General features: G+C 36.4%; 1 protein-coding gene across 1 annotated transcript; it reads left to right on the top strand.

Annotated features, from left to right (window-relative positions):
* Window positions 1-10057: 10057 nt before the first annotated feature.
* LOC107586100 (E3 ubiquitin-protein ligase MARCH5-like) lies at window positions 10058-16679 on the top strand. The gene is made up of 6 exons (XM_016273335.1): window positions 10058-10122; window positions 10571-10707; window positions 13557-13687; window positions 13766-13949; window positions 15593-15759; window positions 15844-16679. The coding sequence occupies exons 1-6, from the start codon at window positions 10058-10060 to the stop codon at window positions 15958-15960; spliced, it is 801 nt and encodes a 266-aa protein (XP_016128821.1). The 3' UTR covers window positions 15961-16679.
* Window positions 16680-21181: the final 4502 nt, after the last annotated feature.

Genomic DNA, 21181 nt, shown 5'->3' with positions numbered 1-21181 from the left:
TTGGGTTGAACTGTTCTGGAACAGTGTTGTAAATACAACTTAACCACTGATTACTAGTCGTGTCCTCTTTTGGAAGACCAAACAAAGTAGTTTCGCTTTCACAACGAAACACACAGCGCCTTCACGACATGGCGGCGGCAACAATACTACAGTGAGATTAAGAGTTACACCTTCTTTCTTTGCGTGAACATTTGGGTGGCGTTATGCAAATCTTCCCACACAGTGACGTAGACATGTGGAGGCGTGTTAGAAAGAGCTGTTTTAGGTAGGCGTGGTTAACTCTGAAATTTATAAAGAATATCTCTTTGGATTTGAGACTTTAGTCTTTGCAACTTTACAGATCTTCTTTATGCACCAAGAGCTTGTAACACTCCAAAAAGAAAGGAAAAATTGAAATCGCATCATATGACCCCCTTTAATGTGGCATTTGTAGTGTAATAGGCTAACTGTTAAGCTTGTAAAGTGTTTGTATTCATTCCTACTTATATAAATGTTTATTATTTGATGTGTATAAATGTTTGGTCATATGATGTGATTTCAAGTTTTCCTTTCTCTTTGGAGTGTTACAAGCTCTTGGTGCATAAAGAAGATCTGTAAAGTTGCAAAGACTAAAGTCTCAAATCCAAAGAGATATTCTTTATAAAAGTTAAGAGTCAGCCACGCCTACCTAAATCGACTCGTTCTAACACGCCCCCACATATCTACGTCACTATGTGGAAATATTAGCATAATGCCGCCCAAATGTGCGCGCAAAGAAAGAAAGAAGTGGTTTCAGGAACAGCAGTAGTGTTGATGCAGCCATGTCAGGGAGACGCTGTGTGATTCAGTGCGAAAGCAAAAGCACTTTATTTGGCCTTCCGGAAGCAGATGCAATTAGGAATCATTGGTTAAGATTTATTTACAACAGAACAGCACAACCCATATGTTCGAATTTGTGCAACGCATTTTATGGACGACAGTTTTTTTGAACCTAGAAGAATACAAGGCTGGCTGTGTATAAAGGCTATTTAAAAAATAAATAAATAAATAAAAAAAGGGTCAATTCCCACTTGGCTATGATAATCTGGCACTTCTGAATCAGCGACTGTAAGTATGTTTTGTTATTAGTTTAAGTATTTAAAAAATAATGTGTTTTTTGAACATTAAAGCATGTCAACATATTCTGTTACACCAAATTAGGGCACAACTATACACAAAATAATGATCTTTAAAATAGCATCATATGACCCCTTTAAGCAATGGGGTAACTTCTGGTGATGTTTAATAAATTCCTGATTCCTGAGCATTTTCTGTTATTTTAGCATGCATCATGTGATTGAATATGTTACTGGGTTTACCAGTTTACATGGTCAGTACAGGAGTTAAAAACCAGTCAGTTTTATGACCTAATAATTTTCATCACCTTACCATTTATTTTTTTTTTTTTTACGAACTGTGTCACACATTGAAATGATTTCCTCTGTTAATCAACACTATGACAGCTTAACTTGTATTGACCCCAGAATATTCCTTTAATACACAGCTTAAGTCATAAGAGGCTTGTTTGCCTGTTTGATCTGACTTGCACACCTGCTCAGGTCAGAGGATGATTTCGGAAAGGTTCATGGTAAAAAAAACTCTTTGCCACATGACTTGGTCTTATGAGCTTTTACTTTTAATGAACCCAGCAAAAAGGACAGTGTGCCCTGAATGACCCTCAGGGGTCATAAATAAACAGCACTATCGAATATATTCCCTGTAATTGCAGATTTTCTATATATAGGAAACATTTTTTGGTAAATGACATGGACAGGTTCTCATTTCAGTAATTATTCATTGGGTCACTGCGTGTAGTCGAGCTGTTCGGTGTCCTGACCTTGTCCATGTTTTTCCACGCAGACTGTCTTGTTTGCCAGAGGGCCTGTGCTTGCAAAATACACTAGACAGCACTGGTCTGCTGATGGGACACAATTGAGCGGTTCTGTACTTCCAGTCAAAAATAAGATTGCTATAAACTTTCATATTAGTATATTAGGGCTGTCAAAAAAAAAAATTAATATTCATAGAATTTAAAATAATATATTAAATATTAAAATCCACATTCGAATGCAAAAACATTGCATTCGAATTTTAGGTGTGCGTTAAGGAGGCAGCCTTATCAGCGGCGCACGAGATGCGATGACGATGTAAGTGTCGTTGCATTATAATGTTTTTGTTAGCCTATCCAGTTGAAGACACTAGATGCGGCGCTGCTGCATTGTTCATTCAATATATTGTGGAAAAAGAGAACATCAATGCGGAGAAGATCTTGTTTACATCAAAACTGAAACTAAGCCGTTCACACAGAATGCATATTTTGCGCATTTTCTAGAGGGACATCTATCACCGTTGCACTCGCATCTCGCGCAAAAGAGCCACATGTTTAGAAAGCCATGTAAAATTAATGCAAGTTCAACTTTGAAAAAACCATATATCGAGACTTTATGGTGGGTTTTTTCCCATCCCACTGCATCTCATATTTTTAAATGAAAAGTGTACTCTGTGTGATTGGCTTTCCACCCTTTGTATTAAACTATGCATACATACATGATGCTGTTTTGTTTATAGTTGTTTAAGCAACTTAATTATAATTGGTTTATAAACATTATTTTAAACATTATGCACTTTTTTCACAGATAGTCATTATCTTATGCTTGGAATAAACGTGCATTAGTAATATTTTGCTCGATGCGCCCTCATGGCCTCAGAAGAGAAGCCAAAAGCTATTCTTCACCCTAACTGAAATTATGCATTTTAAATTCGAATATAATTCGAATTTTGATCATATTTAAGGACAAAATTCGGATTTCGTTTTTCAGCCATTTTGACAGCCCTATAGTATAGTATATACATTATTATAGCTTTCATATGTTAGTATATTATACATTATACATTTTTGGGTTGGGGGTGAAGAAATTAATACTTTTATTCAACAAGGAAGCATTAAGTTAATCCAAAATGACAGTAAAAATATTTTAAATGTTACAAGATTTCTATTTCAAATAAATGCTGTTCTTTTAAAACGTCTGTTTATTAAAGATTCCTAAAAATGTTTATGTAATCAAAACAATTTTTTGATACAATTTTTTTTATTGAATCACAGTTCGATAACTGTTGTTTTACCTGTAAAATATTGCGTAAATATTATAAATATAATGTATAATATTTTATTAGTATAATATTATAAATGATATACACTACTGTTTTTTAAGAAATTTATATTTTGTTTAGCAGCAATTTAGTACATAGAAAGTGACAGTAAAGACACTTACAATCATTTCTGTTTTAAATAAATGCTGTCCTTTTAATCAATCAGAGAATCTTGAATAGTAATGTTTCACAGTTTCCACTAAAAATATGAAGCAGCACAGCTGTTTTCAACATTTATAATAATAAAAAAAATGTTTCTTGAGCATCAAATCAGCATATTAGAATGATTTCTGAGAGATCATGTGACACTGAATATTGGCGTTATGATGCTGAAAATTCAGCTTTGCATCACAGAAATAAACAAAATTTTAAAATCTATTCAAATACAAAACAGTTATTTTTAATTGCAAAAATATTTCACAGTATTGCTGTTTTTACTGTATTTTTGATCTAATGAATGCAGCCTTGCAAAGAGACTTCTTTTAAAAACATAAAAAAATCTCACAACCCCAATCTTTAGAATGGTAGTCATTTTTAACCTCATACTTCTGTTTACATCAGAGGAAATAGGTATTGAGAGGAAAGTACTGGACTAACTGGTTTTAGTAAAGTGGTTTTTTGGCACATTAGCCTGTTTGTAGACATATCTGTGTCAGTTGTCATGGTGAAAGCTCTCATCTCTCTCAAATGGATCCTGCATCCTTCTCTAATGTCCGTCACTGAGGCAACAACCTTCAGGTCTGTGTGGAGGCAGATAGCTGTACGCCAGCGCGCAGCTCTATCAGACTCCAACACACGGCCTTATCGAGGCCTGCCACCCGCAGCTGCTCTCTCTCATCACTTGAAAAGACGGGGTCATGCTTAAATCCTGTCTGACCTTTACGTGGCAGACATTCTTTCACCCTCTTTTGTTCTCGTCGGTATTTGGCTGTTTTTAAACCTCACTTTCTCTGCCTTATTGTTTTTCCCAGCACAGCTTTGATATGTTTCCACATCTTTTCAAATGTGTGTCTGAGTCGTGTTTGAAAGTGTCTGGAAATAATCCACCATCATTTAGACCTTTTTTGGTGTTATGTTCTGTTCAATAAAATCGCGTTTTGCATGGTGCCTATGCTAATTGTTATGGAAGCCCATTTCCACCATTGAAAAAAAAAAAAAAGGGAATTTGACTTACCTCACAATTCAGACTTTGTTTCTCGCAATTCTGTGAAAAAACTTGAAAGAACTGCGAGATATAAACACAAATTTGACAATTCTGAGTTTATATCTCGCTAGAGTTGTAAAAAGGTGGAAAATTTCCAGTCAATTTCAGAAACATTCCAGAAATTTTGGAAACTTTCCAGGATTCTTTTGAATATTCCAGGGATTTTTGGAATGTTTCCGGAAGTTTTCCACCCCTTTGCAACCCTATATCTTGCAGTGCTGACTTTTTTCTCAGAATTTTCAGTAGGGATGCACCGATATGAAAATTTTGGCCGAGCTTTGATATGTTTCCACATCTTTTCAAATGTGTGTCTGAGTCGTGTTTGAAAGTGTCTGGAAATAATCCACCATCATTTAGACCTTTTTTGGTGTTATGTTCTGTTCAATAAAATCGCGTTTTGCATGGTGCCTATGCTAATTGTTATGGAAGCCCATTTCCACCATTGAAAAAAAAAAAAGGGAATTTGACTTACCTCACAATTCAGACTTTGTTTCTCGCAATTCTGTGAAAAAACTTGAAAGAACTGCGAGATATAAACACAAATTTGACAATTCTGAGTTTATATCTCGCTAGAGTTGTAAAAAGGTGGAAAATTTCCAGTCAATTTCAGAAACATTCCAGAAATTTTGGAAACTTTCCAGGATTCTTTTGAATATTCCAGGGATTTTTGGAATGTTTCCGGAAGTTTTCCACCCCTTTGCAACCCTATATCTTGCAGTGCTGACTTTTTTCTCAGAATTTTCAGTAGGGATGCACCGATATGAAAATTTTGGCCGATACCGATATGGGGGCCGATATATCGTGCATCCCTAATTTTCAGGTTACATCTCGCAATTCTGTTTTATTTTTTTGCCTCTATATAAAAGTAGTTGTTGTGACTTTTTTATTCCGCTATTTATATTCCGCTATTAAGTCAGAATTGTGAGATATAAACACAAATTTGACAGTTCTGAGTTTACAATTCGCTAGGGTTGCAAAAAGGTGGAACATTTCCAGTAAATTTCAGAAACATTCCAGAAATTTTGGAAACTTTCCAGGATTCTTTTGAACATTCCAGGGATTTTTTTGGAAAATTTCCGGAAATTTACCGGAAATTTTCCACCCCTTTGCAACCCTATATCTCGCAATGCTGACTTTTTTCTCTGAATTTTCAGTTTACATCTCTCAATTCTGTTTTATTTTGCCTCTAAATAAAAGTAGTTGTTGTGACTTTTTTATTCCGCTGTTAAGTCAGAATTGTGAGATATAAACTCAAAATTGCAAGAAAATATGGCTTCCATAAATTGCTAGATTTGAACGTTTTCTAAATAAAATGCGTGTGCAAAACTGACGCCGATGCTAGGTGAATTCAACAGTGATTGTTCACATTTTCTAACAGGAATAGCTGTCAGGATTTCAAATATAAATGTAGTTATAAGCAACTATAGCTGTTCAGTCAAAATGTGACTTACTATTGCACTAAAACAGACATATATACATTTTGTAGAAATGGCGATAATTCTACATGGTGTATGAATTTGTGTTCCTCCTGGCTTTATACATTTGCTGGTGAAACGTGATCTTGTGGCTGGGTCTTGTGACTCTGACCACAGGGGAGAGAGTTAGTGTGTGTGTGTGTGTGTGTGTTTATGGATCAGCAGTAGGCCACATCTGACCCCTCCTCAAGAACAAATATAGACCACAAGTTCAAGATGACTGGTGTTACTGGAAAACAGTGACTGAAGTTACATGAACTCTAATGTAGCTAGTGCTTGACTGGTGCACCAACTGTGAACTATTCACAATCGATCATATAATGGTTCTAATAGTTTAAAGTAGCTGGCCTTACAGCTTTAATGTTGGTACACAGGGATGTTTATATGCTGCTTTATTTCCACACAAAATTTTTTAACCGTTGCAGCCCTATCTGTATCAGTAGAAACGTCTGGGATCTCAGTGGTTCCTCTGATGCTCAGCTACTTTCTCTCACTTACTGTTGGCTGGAAGATCATTCAGGTTCCCACAGTCACATGACCACAGCCGAATGAATAAACTCATTGTGCCGAGGTTTTAATGCCTCTTTAAATGCAGTCTGACCTGTGTAGTAATGAGAACATGCAGAAGAGGTTGTCTATGTAACACTTTGTGAATCACACCGTTGGTCTTCTTTTCAATGTTTCAATAATATTATTTCTTATACTTAAAGTCTGAGGTTTGTTGAAGAGTTTTGCTCAGTGTTGAACAGTAGACATTTAATGCTTCCACATTATCTGGCCAAGAGGAAGCTTCTAAACTTTCACAGACTTATTCCTGTTTTTAAAGCAACGTCGGTCAACAACACTAGCAAAATGAACCACTTTATTCATGAAAACTCATCCTGTGTGAAATAGTAGCCGATGTTATTGCTCTAGAGTTCAGGATATTTAAACTATTATCAGGGTTACCAGCAGCTGGCTGGAAGATCATTCAGGTTCCCACAGTCACATGACCACAGCCGAATGAATAAACTCATTGTGCCGAGGTTTTAATGCCTCTTTAAATGCAGTCTGACCTGTGTAGTAATGAGAACATGCAGAAGAGGTTGTCTATGTAACACTTTGTGAATCACACCGTTGGTCTTCTTTTCAATGTTTCAATAATATTATTTCTTATACTTAAAGTCTGAGGTTTGTTGAAGAGTTTTGCTCAGTGTTGAACAGTAGACATTTAATGCTTCCACATTATCTGGCCAAGAGGAAGCTTCTAAACTTTCACAGACTTATTCCTGTTTTTAAAGCAACGTCGGTCAACAACACTAGCAAAATGAACCACTTTATTCATGAAAACTCATCCTGTGTGAAATAGTAGCCGATGTTATGGCTCTAGAGTTCAGGATATTTCAACTATTATCAGGGTTACCAGCAGTGTTCGAACTATACCGTGGACTTTGGGGAGCCCACTTTTTTTTTTTTTATGAGGGTAGGGGGAGGGGTTGTGCGCTTGCACATGGAGCTTACAATGACTTACAACGATACATAACAGCTACAAATGTATGCACTACTTGCTTTATGCAAGCACTATATAGGATAAATCACTATACAGGATTATACTTTATCGACAAAATAATTGATAGGTGAAACAACACACAGCCACCCACAAATAGTCTATAAACAAAGCATCAGGCTGTCTTTGAGTTCACATGAACAACGGTTAAAGTTACTCGTCGTCAGGCTACAGAAGAATACCATAATTCCTCAGTTCAGTTAGGCCTAAGACATCGCAGACCTATAACAACCCAGCCACAACACATAATTGCAAATAACATGCCTTACCTTAACACAGAATCGACCACAGAGTCCAACGTTTATATTTTTTCTACGAATCTTTGAGTTAACATGTACTAAACATGAGTGGAATTTGCACCGCAGCGCCCCCACACCTTGATGCTCATGACAAGAATAGCATGTATAGTTATCTTTATTGAAGTGAATTAGGTTTAAATCGCCGTCATGCATGAATGAATGATATTTTAGCAATTTTACACATAATAATCCACGATGATCACATCACATTGTCAATATTTTTTGAGACCCTCCAAAATTTCACAAATACCATTTTCAGGGGAGCCCATGTCTTATTAAGGGGAGCCTAGCTCCCCCGTAGTTTGCACCCTGGTTATCAGTTCCAGAGACCCCCATGGCTGTTGTATAGATTGTCTTTCTGTGTCATGTAACCGGCTCTTAACATGTAAAGAAAGGTGAGCGCTATCGACTTTCTGACCTCCTGATGGTATCTCATAGACATTAGAGCTATATTCTGCAAGAACTCAAGTAGTAATGTAAATCTAGAGGTCAGATGTCTACGTCACGATGTAGGAAGATTTGCATAACACAGGCCAAATGTTCACGCAAAGAAAGAAGGCGTAACTTTTATTCTCGCTGTAGTATTGGTGTTGCCGCCAGCGCTATGCTGTGGAGATGCTGTGTGTTTCGTTGTAAAAGCGAAACTACTTTGTTTGGTCTTCCAAAAGAGGACGATATTGGCTTCGTCATGCCTGGAGCTGATCCGTGCTGGTTGCTGAGGAAATACATCAACTTTGCGCTGTGGATCGCCGGATCGGCTTTCACCGTGGACGAAGCGGAGTCCAACCCGGGGTCGTCACATGTGGTTGCCGCAAGCCCGCCGGACGCTCCTTTGTCGAATCCGCCGGCCCCGCCGTTCTCAAGGCCGCCGGCCTCTGCTCACTCTAGCCCGTCGTGTGTGACGCGGTGTGACTCATTTTATGGAAGACTGTTTCCTGAACCTGTAGAGTAGCATACAATGGGTCTGTGCACAAAGGCTGTTCTATAAAGTGGGGTAGTTCCAGCTTTGCAAGTACAGTCTGGCGCTTCTGACTCACAACCTGTAAGTACATTTTTCATATTTAAAGAATTTGCCACTGATGATTCAAACGCGAGTAGCGCTTGTTGTTTGTCGTTTCTCCGATCACAAATGCAGACATGGTTTTATGTTTACGAGGCGCGATATGCAACGCGTAAAAAGACAGTATTTCCGTCACACGCTTGAGGTATTCGGCCAATCACAACGCACTGGATAGCTGGCCAATCAGAGCACACCTCGCTTTTTCAGACCGATGAGCTTTGTAAAAATCGACGTGTTTCAGAAAGGCGGGGCATAGAGGAGAAACAATAATGTACAGTATGTGGAAAATGTGTTTTTTTAAAGCTTAAACCACATAAACACATTTCATTACACCAAATACACAAAATAATGTTCTTTTTAGCAGCATCATATGACCACTTTAATGGGAAATGGTCCGGTATATTGGAGATATTTTAAGCATCATATATATTATCACAAACAGTGCTGCTGAAGAGTAATTCTGTCATGTGTCTTCACTTACAGCAGTGGACAGAATGTGATCACAGTTGTTCAGCTGGGCAAAGTCAACATTTTATTAGCCTTATTATTCACAAGTTGTTTGGTTTGCATGTGTGGAGATATGGTGCCGTAATAAGCCTATTGTTTATGTTATCATCGTAAAAATGAACAGAAGCCAGCAAGAGCAAGGTTTATGATCTAGTTTGCATGGCCACAAAATATTATGACTGGGAATTTTTAAATGCCTCCTCACAGTTTTATTCTGTATAATTTGATTTTGAGTCAGAGAATCATGAATTTACAAATAAGAAATGAAAATAAAAGCATAACCAGCCTGCATTATAAGGGGAAATGGTCCACTCCTTTAAAAATGAATGGGAAAATTTTCATTAGTAGTTTGTTATTTGTGCAGTATATCTAAATGCTAAAAATATTTATTTAATTTAATTTTAATTTATTTATTTATTTGTGTTTTAAAGCACAATTGTTATTGAAAGAATTGTGACGTATTTGTGAATAATTTTTCTCCCACAAAACAGACAAAAATCTCATCATCCTATCATATGTCATATCTTGTTTGTATTTTACTGTGGATAATATAGCCTGTAGTTTGAAATTTACCCCCGTTGAGTAAAGACAAGCAATCCTAAATCAGATTGTGTTTCACAGCACAATTTGTTTTAGCTTATTTATTGGCTGATAATCGGGTTGTCTGACCTTTCACAGTGCACCTTAATGAACACAGCTCTTAGTGTGTAAATCCATGTTACACGAGTGTGTTTGAGTGAGGGGCGACGGTGAGATGGCTTGAGTTTCACGGGGGTGATTGTGTTTCTGATGGTTATCATGATGAAGGCAGTGTTACAGGAACAGGAGATGCAGGTTCTTGAGGAACATGGACAATCGTCTTTGTCTGTAGCTCTCCCAAAAATTGTACACCTCTTCCAACCTTTTTTTAACTAAATATTTTGTGCTTTTGTGTTTTATAGGAATAGTTCACCACAAAATTAAAAATGTGCAAAAAATGTACTCCCCTCCAGGCCATCCAAGATGTAGATGAGTTGGGAACAGATTTATAGAAATGTAGCATTACATCACTTGTGTTTAATATACGGAGTCAATTATATACCATTTATTTGGTTGATTTTCCCAAAATATTTTATTTATTTTTGAAAGAAGCCTCTTTTGTTCACCAACACTGCCTTTATAGACCAATTTCAGTGTTTGCAAACTGGGCGGAGCCTATCTGGTGGCCGAAAATGACCGTTTTAACGCAGCAGTCTATTCAAGCCATGGAATAAAATACCGGTAATAAAAATGTCAAAATGTTGACTTTTTTTCTTGCAATTCCGAGATTAGATCTCCTGGTTCAACTAAATGGGTTCATCAGTCGTGCCTTCAGCGCTGGGTTGATGAGAAACAGAGGGGCAACAGCACCGCACGCGTTGCCTGCCCACAATGCAATGCTGAATACCTCATTGTGTTCCCTAAGCTCGGTATGACAACTCTTTAATGCTGAGTGTCCGTTTATGTTCTCAAAAATGTGTCTTGTATCCTTGTTTAATATACAGAGTCAATTATATACCATTTATTTGGTTGATTTTCCCAAAATATTTTATTTGTTTTTGAAAGAAGCCTCTTTTGTTCACCAACACTGCCTTTATAGACCAATTTCAGTGTTTGCAAACAGTGATGACGTTTTTGTGGGCGGAGCCTATCTGGTGGCAGAAAATGACCATTTTAACGCAGCAGTCTATTCAAGCCATGGAATAAAATACCGGTAATAAAAATTTCTAAATGTTGACTTTTTTTTCTTCTTGCAATTCCGAGATTATATCTCACAATTCTGGTAAGAAAAATCAACTCGTCATTTTTTCTTTTTAGTTTATAATCCCACACTTCTGGCTTTTTTTCCTCAGTTGTGAAAAAATTGTTTCCCCCCCCCCCCCCCCCAGGATTCTTTGATTAATAGAAAGTTCTAAAGAACAACATTTATTTATATAGGCTACGTTCACACTGTCAGTTTTTGGGATTGACAACCGTATTTACTTACAGGTGTGAGTCTCGAAATGTCCCGTTCACAGTAGGGGTCGACCGATATGTGTTTTTCAAAGCCGATGCCAATACCGATTATTACAGATCAAGTAGACCGATAACCGATATTTTGAACCGATATATATGTCTGGTGTAAAAAGTTAAAATGAATGTCAAAATTAAGAATAACAAGGGCTCTGGCAAAAACTGCCTTCCCTGGTGTTGGTTGAGTGTAGTACTCCCACAGTAAACTCTTTATTTGAAAGATTAAAAAAAATTATCTGTAATAATCATAAAAATGCTTAATATCGGCGCCGATAATCGGTCGACCCATAGTTCACAGAGCAGCTTACAGTTGCGTTTGGAACACTGTCTGTATGAACGTGCACACACACACACACACACACACACACACACACACACACGCACGCCTGAAGAGTGTCTGCTCTGCATTTGAGAGCTGAATTAATGTGTGGTGAAGGTTAATTTACACACAAACTTTTCACAACTTATACAGTAACTTTTTGGTGGAGAGATGAATTTGTATATTTTAGGACAATTGTGTATTCTTTGGTTTTGAAGTAATGACCGTAAGCTTATATCTAATTTATATGCTCGGTAGATATTAATCGGAAATGATTTTTTGTGTTAAACTTCTATTCTTTTAAGTTCTGTAGTGGATAAAGATGCGGTTCCATATACAGTAATGGAGTAAAATGCTCCATGTTTGATGTATCTGGAAACTGAGTTAAAATAAAGTCCTGATTCACCAAAGAATGAATGTGAAAATCCAGAGAGGCGTCCTAGAGATCTCCTGCAGTGGAGGGTATTTATAGGTTGAGAGGAAAGCAGGTCAGTAAATATTGCATGATTTCCTCTCATTCCTTTTTAGGACTGTTTCACTTTGTGCTTTGCAGTGACACTTTATTCCGGAGTCTTCTAGGATATAGTCATCATTGATCACACATGGGACAATAAAGTGCTTATCACTCCCATAAACCTTGCGGCGTGTCACGATGACCACATAGTGAATTCAACTGGATGATCTGCGGTAGCTGGTGTGCTCGCAGTGCTGTGACGTCTCAAATTTGGATAAATAATCATATATAGTGAGAAGAGCATTTGAAGGCCTGTTGATTCCCAACACAATGTATCATAATATCATCTTCTGCCACCTGCTGGAGAGGTGGGAACCCAGAGACGTGATGGTCACATGATTCAGACCTCAGCATCACTTAGTTTTTATTATTTAATCTCCCTCTTGTTTTGTGATATTGTTTCTTAAATGTCTGCATGATGATATGCATGACAATATAGTGCCTTTTACAGTTTCCTGTAAAGATGCACAACATTTCCTAAGTTTGAGGTTGGTAAGATTTAAAAAAAAAAAAAAGAAGTTTTTCCAAAGAAGTTTCTTGCTCAGTAAGGCTGCATTTATTTGATCAGAAATACAGTAAGCAGTAATTATTGTGAAATATTATTACAATTTAAAATAACTGTTTTCTATTTGAATATATATTTATATATGTCACATGATCCTTCAGAAATCATTCTAATATGCTGATTTGGTGCTCAAGAAACATTTCTGATTATCAATGTTGAAATGAGTTGTGCTGCTTAATATTATAGGAAACGTGATACTTATTTTCTCAGGTTTTTTTCATTAATAGAAAGTTCAAAAGAACATCTTTTAAATATGATTTTGTAACATTATAAATGTCGTTTTTGTCCCTTTTTCCATCATTTTAATGCATCCTTGCTATTCGTAGTTATTTTGAGATCATTGGCATTATGCTATAATTGTTTGGTATGTAAACATAATTCTGTGAAAATATTGTTTGTAAATAAGTGTTCATTTACAAGTCGTGGCCTAATGGTTAGAGTCTGACTTGTAACCCAAAGGTTGCAGGTTCGAGTCTCGTACCGGCAGGGATTGTAGGTGGGGGGGAGTGAATGTACAGCTCTCTCCCACCTTCAATACCTTCAATACCACGACTGAGGTGCCCTTGAGCAAGGCACCGAACCCCCAACTGCTCCCCGGGTGCCGCAGCAATAAATGGCTGCCCACTGTTCCGGGTGTGTGTTCACGGTGGATGGGTTAAATGCAGAGCACTAATTCCAAGTATGGGTCACCATACTTGGCCACAGGTCACGTCACTTTAAATTCATCAATTTTGTGTACATCCTGTTATCAGTACACCATATCTCTCAGCATTATATAGGCCATGACTTTCAAAATATTGTCATCGGCAATTAAAAACCCATTTTAGCCTCGAACTATATGTTAAAGTCAGTGTGTTTTTGTGTGCAGGGCCGGTGGTGTTTGTGCTGGATCTGGCAGACAGGTTGATCTCGAAGGCCTGTCCGTTTGCTGCTGCTGGGATCATGGTGGGATCTATTTACTGGACGGCTGTCACATACGGCGCCGTGACCGTCATGCAGGTGAGACGTCACTCACAGCTGAAATGATTTCACAGGCATTATTTGATTCTTATGAATCTGTCTATCTCTGTCTCTTAGGTTGTGGGTCATAAGGAAGGTCTGGATGTGATGGAACGGGCCGATCCTCTCTTCTTGTTGATTGGCCTGCCCACCATCCCAGTTATGCTAATTCTGGGGAAGATGATTCGCTGGGAGGATTATGTGCTCCGCCTCTGGAGGAAATACTCCAATAAGCTTCAGATCCTTAACAGTATCTTCCCAGGTCAGTGGTGACGCAACAGACAGTGATGGGTCTGTGGTCTCAATGCTTGTATCTAGAGAGCCGAGTGGCTGATGGCATATATATATATATATGTATATATATGTGTGTGTGTGTGTTTGGAATAATTAAACAGTTTTAAATGTTTTTTTTTAGTCTCTTGTTCGCCAAGGCTGCGATTATTTGATCAAAAATACGAAAAATATTTATATTGTGAAATATTATTGCAATTTAAAGTAACTGCTTTCTATTTTAATGTATTTTAAATTGTAATTTATTCATGTGTTGGTAAAGCTGAATTTTCAGCATCATTACTCCAGTCTTCAGTGTCACATGATCCTTCAGAAATCATTCTAATACGCTGATTTGTTATTAAGTTGAAAATAAATGGGTAAAAAGCCTCTAAAATAAGTTTATTTGTAATATCCAATATAGTTCTTAATATACTTAGCCTAGTTTTACATATCATAAAATTTGTATTTAATTTATGGGTAATAGCTTATCTAAGGTTGATGATTATTATCATTATGATGATTATGATTATAAAGTATTTGAATTACTTTTTAAATTCAAAACAGTTAAAGCTAACCAAAAATAAGATCCAAACGAGAGAATAAATAAATATTTAACGAAATTAAAAATAATAATAATAATACAAAAAATGTATATATCAGTTGGATATATTAGTTTCATAAATACTCATTCACAAATTCCATCTTTATTTATATTATTTAATTCTGGACTTTTTAAAATGTATACATATCCACATTTAATCATGTTTTCTTATTTTTTTTTTTTACATTTGATTAGTTATTATAGTTATGGTGTTTATTATTTAATAATTATATGTATTATTTAATTTAAATAAATATGGTCTAATATTTTAAATATTGTGGTTATAGATGTTATTGACATTTCCTAATATATCTATTCTTAATTGCAAATTTAATTTGAACACTAATATAAAATGTATTTATTGCAGATAAAATGTAAATTTTACTCAATATTTACTCAAAATTCAGTATTTGAAACCAGTTTATTATCATTTGACAAAGCTGTCAGTCTAATTTGAAAGGAACACAGTTGGAAAGCTGAACTGCCTCATTTTTCTGTTCATCACTAATATGTGAGTGACCCTGGGCCACAAAACCAGTCATAAGGGTCCATTTTTTCGAAATTTGAGATTTAGACAACATCTGAAAGCTGAATAAAAAATAAGCTTTCCATTGATGTATGGTTTATTAGGATAGGACAATATTTGGTCGAGATACAACTATTTGAAAATCTGGAATCTGAGGGTGCAAAAAAATCTAACTATTGAGAAAATCGCCTTTAAAGTTGTCCAAATGAAGTTCTTAGCAATGCATATTACTAATCAAAAATTAAGTTTTAATATATTTACAGTAGGACATTTACAAAATATCTTCATGGAACATGATCTTTACTTAATATCCTAATGATTTTTGGCATAAAGGAAAAATCGATCATTTTGACCCGTACAATGTATTTTTGGCTATTGCTACAAATATACCCCAGCGACTTAAGACTGCTTTTGTGCTCCAGGGTCACATATAGTTTACTACAAGCTTTGTGAAATTGTCACCAAAAACGCTCATAAATCCCGTGTCTCATTGTGTCACGCGCAGGTATTGGCTGCCCAGTGCCGAGGATCCCGGCGGAGGCCAGTCCGCTGGCCGATCACGTGTCAGCCACACGCATTCTGTGCGGCGCCCTTGTGTTCCCCACCATCGCCACCATCGTGGGTAAACTGATGTTCAGCAGCGTCAACTCAAACCTTCAGAGGACCATTCTGGTACAAGAACATCACGGAAAGCGATGTCAGTGATTTATACACGCGTATCCTCACACTGATGAGCTGTATCTCTCTCTGTTTCAGGGTGGCATAGCGTTTGTGGCTATTAAAGGGGCGTTTAAGGTTTATTTCAAGCAGCAGCAGTATCTCCGACAAGCTCATCGCAAGATCCTCAATTTCCCTGAGACGGAGGAGGCCTGAGCTCATCATCAAACCTCTGCTCGATTCCATCCACGTCATTTTGATTTCACGCAGCTTTGAGAGACACTACAGGACATTTTCACAGACGCTGGATTTTGGTTTTCTCTCAGTTTTTTTTTGTGAATGTGACACTTTCGTTTGGCGTTTGAATAGTGATTCAGCTTCGTTTCAGTTGATTTAATCAGACCTGGGAGTGCGTTACTCATTTTATGGGCTTTGACATTTTAAGAAAGAGACTGAGGAAAAATAAATATTGAAAGAAGGTTTTATATTAATAAGTGGTTGTTTTATATTGAATTAGAAATGTTCAAATGAATCTTTAAAGCATCCTTAACATGCAAACGACGACGTGCCGTTTCACATCTTTTCTTCCTTTATTAGACTAGTGAATGCAATATTAGATTCTAAAGGCAAACAGGAATACGTAAAGCTGTTTTCTTGTAATAATCTTATAAAATAACCTTTTTTTATGTGGTCTTCTCAGATGAATTTCCCCATTTTCTGTTATATTTCACACCAAAATCAAAAGAAATAAATTGCTTTGCAACAACGCAAGCAAGTCTGGACACAATGATTTTTGTTTTAATTCAATTAAGTACATATATAATACAGATGTCTCTAATTGAACATTTTTGCATGAAATTTTGTTTTGCGTTACGGAAATAATTTAACAAATCAAAAAAAAATGTTACATTGCAAAAATCCTGAAAATAAGCTTTTTTTTTAAAAAAAAATGCAAAATCAATATAAAGTCGTTTTTTTGGGGTGAAACATGACAGCGTTTTGTGAGATTCACCGTCTTGCCTGCCTTCACATAATTGAAGCAATCAGCCGATCATGTTTCATTTCTATCTTTGTGATGTTGATGTCGGAGTTTCAGGGAGTCACTTTTATAGAGTCAGTCTGTTAAGGGTCCTGTACAAACCGAGAATCCAGTGTTTGGTCCTTAATTGATCACTATTAAAACATTATGGTACCTGATGCCTCATAACTGCTGTTAATAAACCCGTTTCATAATATATTCCCAGAGATAAATAGTCGTGTGTGAACAGTGAACTTTAAGAGTATTAGTGGCCTTTTTATTACACCAGGACAGGTTTACAGATAGACAGGATTATTTGGTGAACATGCCATTTTTTTTACCCAAATCGTTGTGTTTTATGACTTGTAATTCATGTAGTGCATCTGTTTTATCTCCAGCCATCAGCCACCATAATATGGATGAAATTGGGAGAAAACAGTATATAAAGACAGTGGCAGTGCATACTAGTACTGTTTTGTAATGCAGTATTACACTACATGTGAGTTTGTGATGAAACATCTTCCAGTGGGCGGCTTTTATTGTCCATAGTTCAAATTAATCATTACCGCTTTGATGATAGGCGTAACCCTGAAAGAACATGCTTAATGCTGACGTAGTTAAGAAAAACTGTTTAGCTACACCAACTGCAAGACTAACAGTAGCAGATGAGTTTTTCTGTTGGCTAAATATGATTTTAAACTCTCACTTTCTTTTCAGCATCTAATTGTGCTGTATAATATCAGTGGGGTATGTGTAATGTCTCCTGTTGTACAGATGAAGCACAATGCCAAATACAGAACATGTTGTAAAATGGATGCGTTGTACAGACACGGCTTCTGAATTCAGTTTCCTGGTTCATTTATGTAAATAAATGTATTTTTCCAATGCCTGACTGTGTGTATTGGGCAGTTTGAGTTTTTAACTTGGACTAATAATTGAGGATTTCAAATACATATCCTAATAAATAATAATAAATCCTAATAAATTATGTGATAGTCTATTCTTAAATCTGTAGCATATAAAACGATAGTGTCATTTTTGACTCACTAACAGTACAAATGGATTGCAATTGTGTGTTGCTGCTATCGGCACAACATTTACATGCTTTATATTTAAGGACGAGTATTGAAAACCATTTAGGAATTCGAAGTATTTGAGACTTTTGAAATATCGAAGTATTAAACCATTTTTACTGGCTATACATTGATTTTGCAAAGTACATAAATATGGCAATAAATGCATATTTTAAGCCATACTTAAAATGCAACACATACTCCCGGTTTCAGAGACGAGGCTTAAGTGTAGACCCAGACTAAAATGCATGTCTGTTCTGTTCTAACTGTAAGAAACTTGCACGGACATATCTTAAAATTAAATACACAATATGGCAATAAATGCATATTTTAAGCCATACTTAAAATGCAACACATACTCCCGGTTTCAGAGATGAGGCTTAAGTGTAGACCCAGACTAAAATGCACGTCTGTTCTGTTCTAACTGTAAGAAACTTGCACGGACATATCTTAAAATATGTTAGTACTATTGATTTGTCTCAAGATGCACACCAGTAATGTTTTTTTCTATGGCACGTTTATAAAAGATACTTAAATGCCCTAATTGAACCAATGCCTAATCCTGGCTTAACCTAAGCCCTGTCTGTGAAACCAGGCCTATGTTTTATAAAGCTTGTAACGTGTCCATTCACCATGGGGTCCTGAGAGCAAGTTCCCTAACTTTCTTAATATAAAAACAGGGATAGACATCAATTGCAAGATTGGATATTATCATTTAATAAATAAAACTCGTGAAAACATTCGAGTAGTTGATCCTTTGGAAACTCAATTTTGAAAGCTGTGCATTTTAAATCCATTGTTGTCCATTAATGAAGGAAAGTGTGAAATTTTCTATAGTAATCAATAGCATAACAGGCGAAGAGGAGCACAGAGTTGTATTTAAAGCTGTATTTAAGGCAGAATATTCCTTTAAAAATCTCATGTTTAACAGGCTCAAGAATCTCCAAAGAAAAATCTTAAGTGCAGTTCAAAAAGACAAAAACAACACAAATGAGTTCATACAATTGTTTAATTATCATACAACCGAAAACTCTTCCACAGATACACACTCCCCAGATGCACTTCAAAACCACCTAATAAACACGAGAGATTTCAAATGAACCATTTCCACCTCATGACCGCAGTTTGGTACATACAAGCCCATTCCTTGGATTTGGAACAGAATGTAACCTCATCTTAGACTCATTCATGCAGAGTAACTCATTAAATCCTGCTCTTCTAGATATCTTTACTCTAATATTCTGCCTAATGTTCACCACAGTAAAACACACGTGACATCAGGTTACAGGGGACGGTGAGAACCACAAGCATCTGTTGCAGTCACTAAAGAACTCGGAACTGATTCTAGAACAGTTAAAGGGATTTGGGGTGCAACAAATGCTCTGATTGCATGCGAAATGCATCTTTGGATTTTAAAGCAATCTGGAAGTTCACTCCCCGCCCCCACTCACAAAATTAAAACAAATACAATAGTGTCATTTACTCAGCCTCAAGTCATTCCAAACCTGTATTTTCTTTATTTTACGGAACAAAAAGAGGTTTAGCAGAATGTCCATGCTGCTTTTTCCATAAAATAAAAGCATTCAGTGACCCAGAGCCAAATAAATGATAGTTCATACAAAAATAAAAACACTTTCATCACCGCAATGTCCAACTGGTCCTGAGCGCGTTCACAACATCCGGCGCGGAAGCGATCTGTTGCGCGTATACATCACTCATTGGATGTTGTGAACATGCTTAGGACAGTTGGACATTGCGGTGAATCAGAGGTAAAAAAAAAAATACCGTTCAGTTTCTTGCACAGACCGATCATTTCATGTCTTAAGACCTCAATGTATCGTCACGAGCCGCAGGGTTTAATTTGGTTTTGACTGGGTATGTTTTTTTGCCTTTCAAAGCCGTGGAGCCCATTCACTTCCATTATATGACTGACAGACTGCAACGGTTTGAGTTAAAAATCTTCGTTTGTGTTCTACTGAAGAAACAAAGTCACCTACATCTTGGATTCCCTGGGGGTAAGCAGATAAACATCACATTTTAATTTTTGGGTGAACTATCCCTTTAAACTTAAAAAATGGCCATGAAGTACCAAAAAGTATTTTCAACGTGACTGGTTGCACAACCCAAATAATCTGAAGCCATCTGATAGATTTGTGATGAACAGACTGCAATTTAAATCATTATTCATCTTTAGCTTTCATTGAAAAACAAAACATTTGAGAGCAGCTGAGATTTTGAACTGAACTTCCTCCCCAGTTCTTTCAGTATTATGTATATAAGATTATATTGTTTTTATTTTCAGTTTTAATTTTTAAAGTTTTAGAAATTTTGGTTTGCTTTTGCCATTTTTATTATGACAATATTTAGACATTGCTTAACAAATTTTAGTACAAACTCATTTTATTTGACTTTTTATTTTTCTTAAGTTTCCCCATCTAATATTTATTTCAGCTTTATTTCAATTACTGAAACCCATTTTGAATAGTTTATTAATGAAGCTATCAAATGGCTTCAAAAGATTTGAAATATAAGGCACAACTCAAACGGACTACTTTCATTTTATGCTGTTTTTAAAGCTTGACAGTCACTTTAATTGCATGGAAAATAACTCAAACTTATTTTTCCGTGAAAGAAAATGTAATACAGGATTGGAACGTCACGAGAACCAATACGATTACTAAATTTACATTTCTAGATTCTTAACTAATCCTTTAAATTCAAAAACACACAAACCACCAAAACCAATGCAGTGAGATGCCTGAGTATATCCATCTTTTAGTGGTACAACCAAACTCATCTAAGAGGCTGATATCAGATTGTACAGTTTGTTTCGCAGAGCATGAAACAGTATTCGTTATTTTGATGGAGGTGATAAGCTGGTTGAGTTTCTAAAAAAATGCAGCATACAGCTGATTTGATATGCCTGAGTAAATTCAGAATAAATTTCAGCACTAGAAACACAAGTGATGGTGAAGACTTGGCTCAAGACAAGAATAACACACACCTGAGATGAGGACATGCATGGATTACAGACCGACATGATGTTCCGGTGTCAGCGCAGGTAAATTACAGCCTTGAAACATGTCACAGGAGGGTTTTCTGAGCACAGACCAAGTCTAGTTCTCGTCTAATCTGTTTCTCGGAACCAAGCTCAAAGCGTGTCAAGAAAAACACCTAGTATAGAGTTTAAGACACTAGTCATAGGTCCTGTAAGTCACATTATTGCTTGTGAGGAGTGCATAACCACAAGTCAAGACATCAGAAGTAAAACAAACCCAGTTAAAGGGAATTTCAGAGTCAGTTTCACATAACTTCCTAAAAGTGTAAATTTTGTCATGTTTTATAT

The sequence above is a fragment of the Sinocyclocheilus grahami genome, unplaced genomic scaffold, assembly GCF_001515645.1.
Source record: "Sinocyclocheilus grahami isolate Dianchi unplaced genomic scaffold, SAMN03320097.WGS_v1.1 scaffold77.1, whole genome shotgun sequence".
NCBI lineage: Eukaryota > Metazoa > Chordata > Actinopteri > Cypriniformes > Cyprinidae > Sinocyclocheilus > Sinocyclocheilus grahami.
This window is presented reverse-complemented; position numbering and strand designations above follow the sequence as displayed.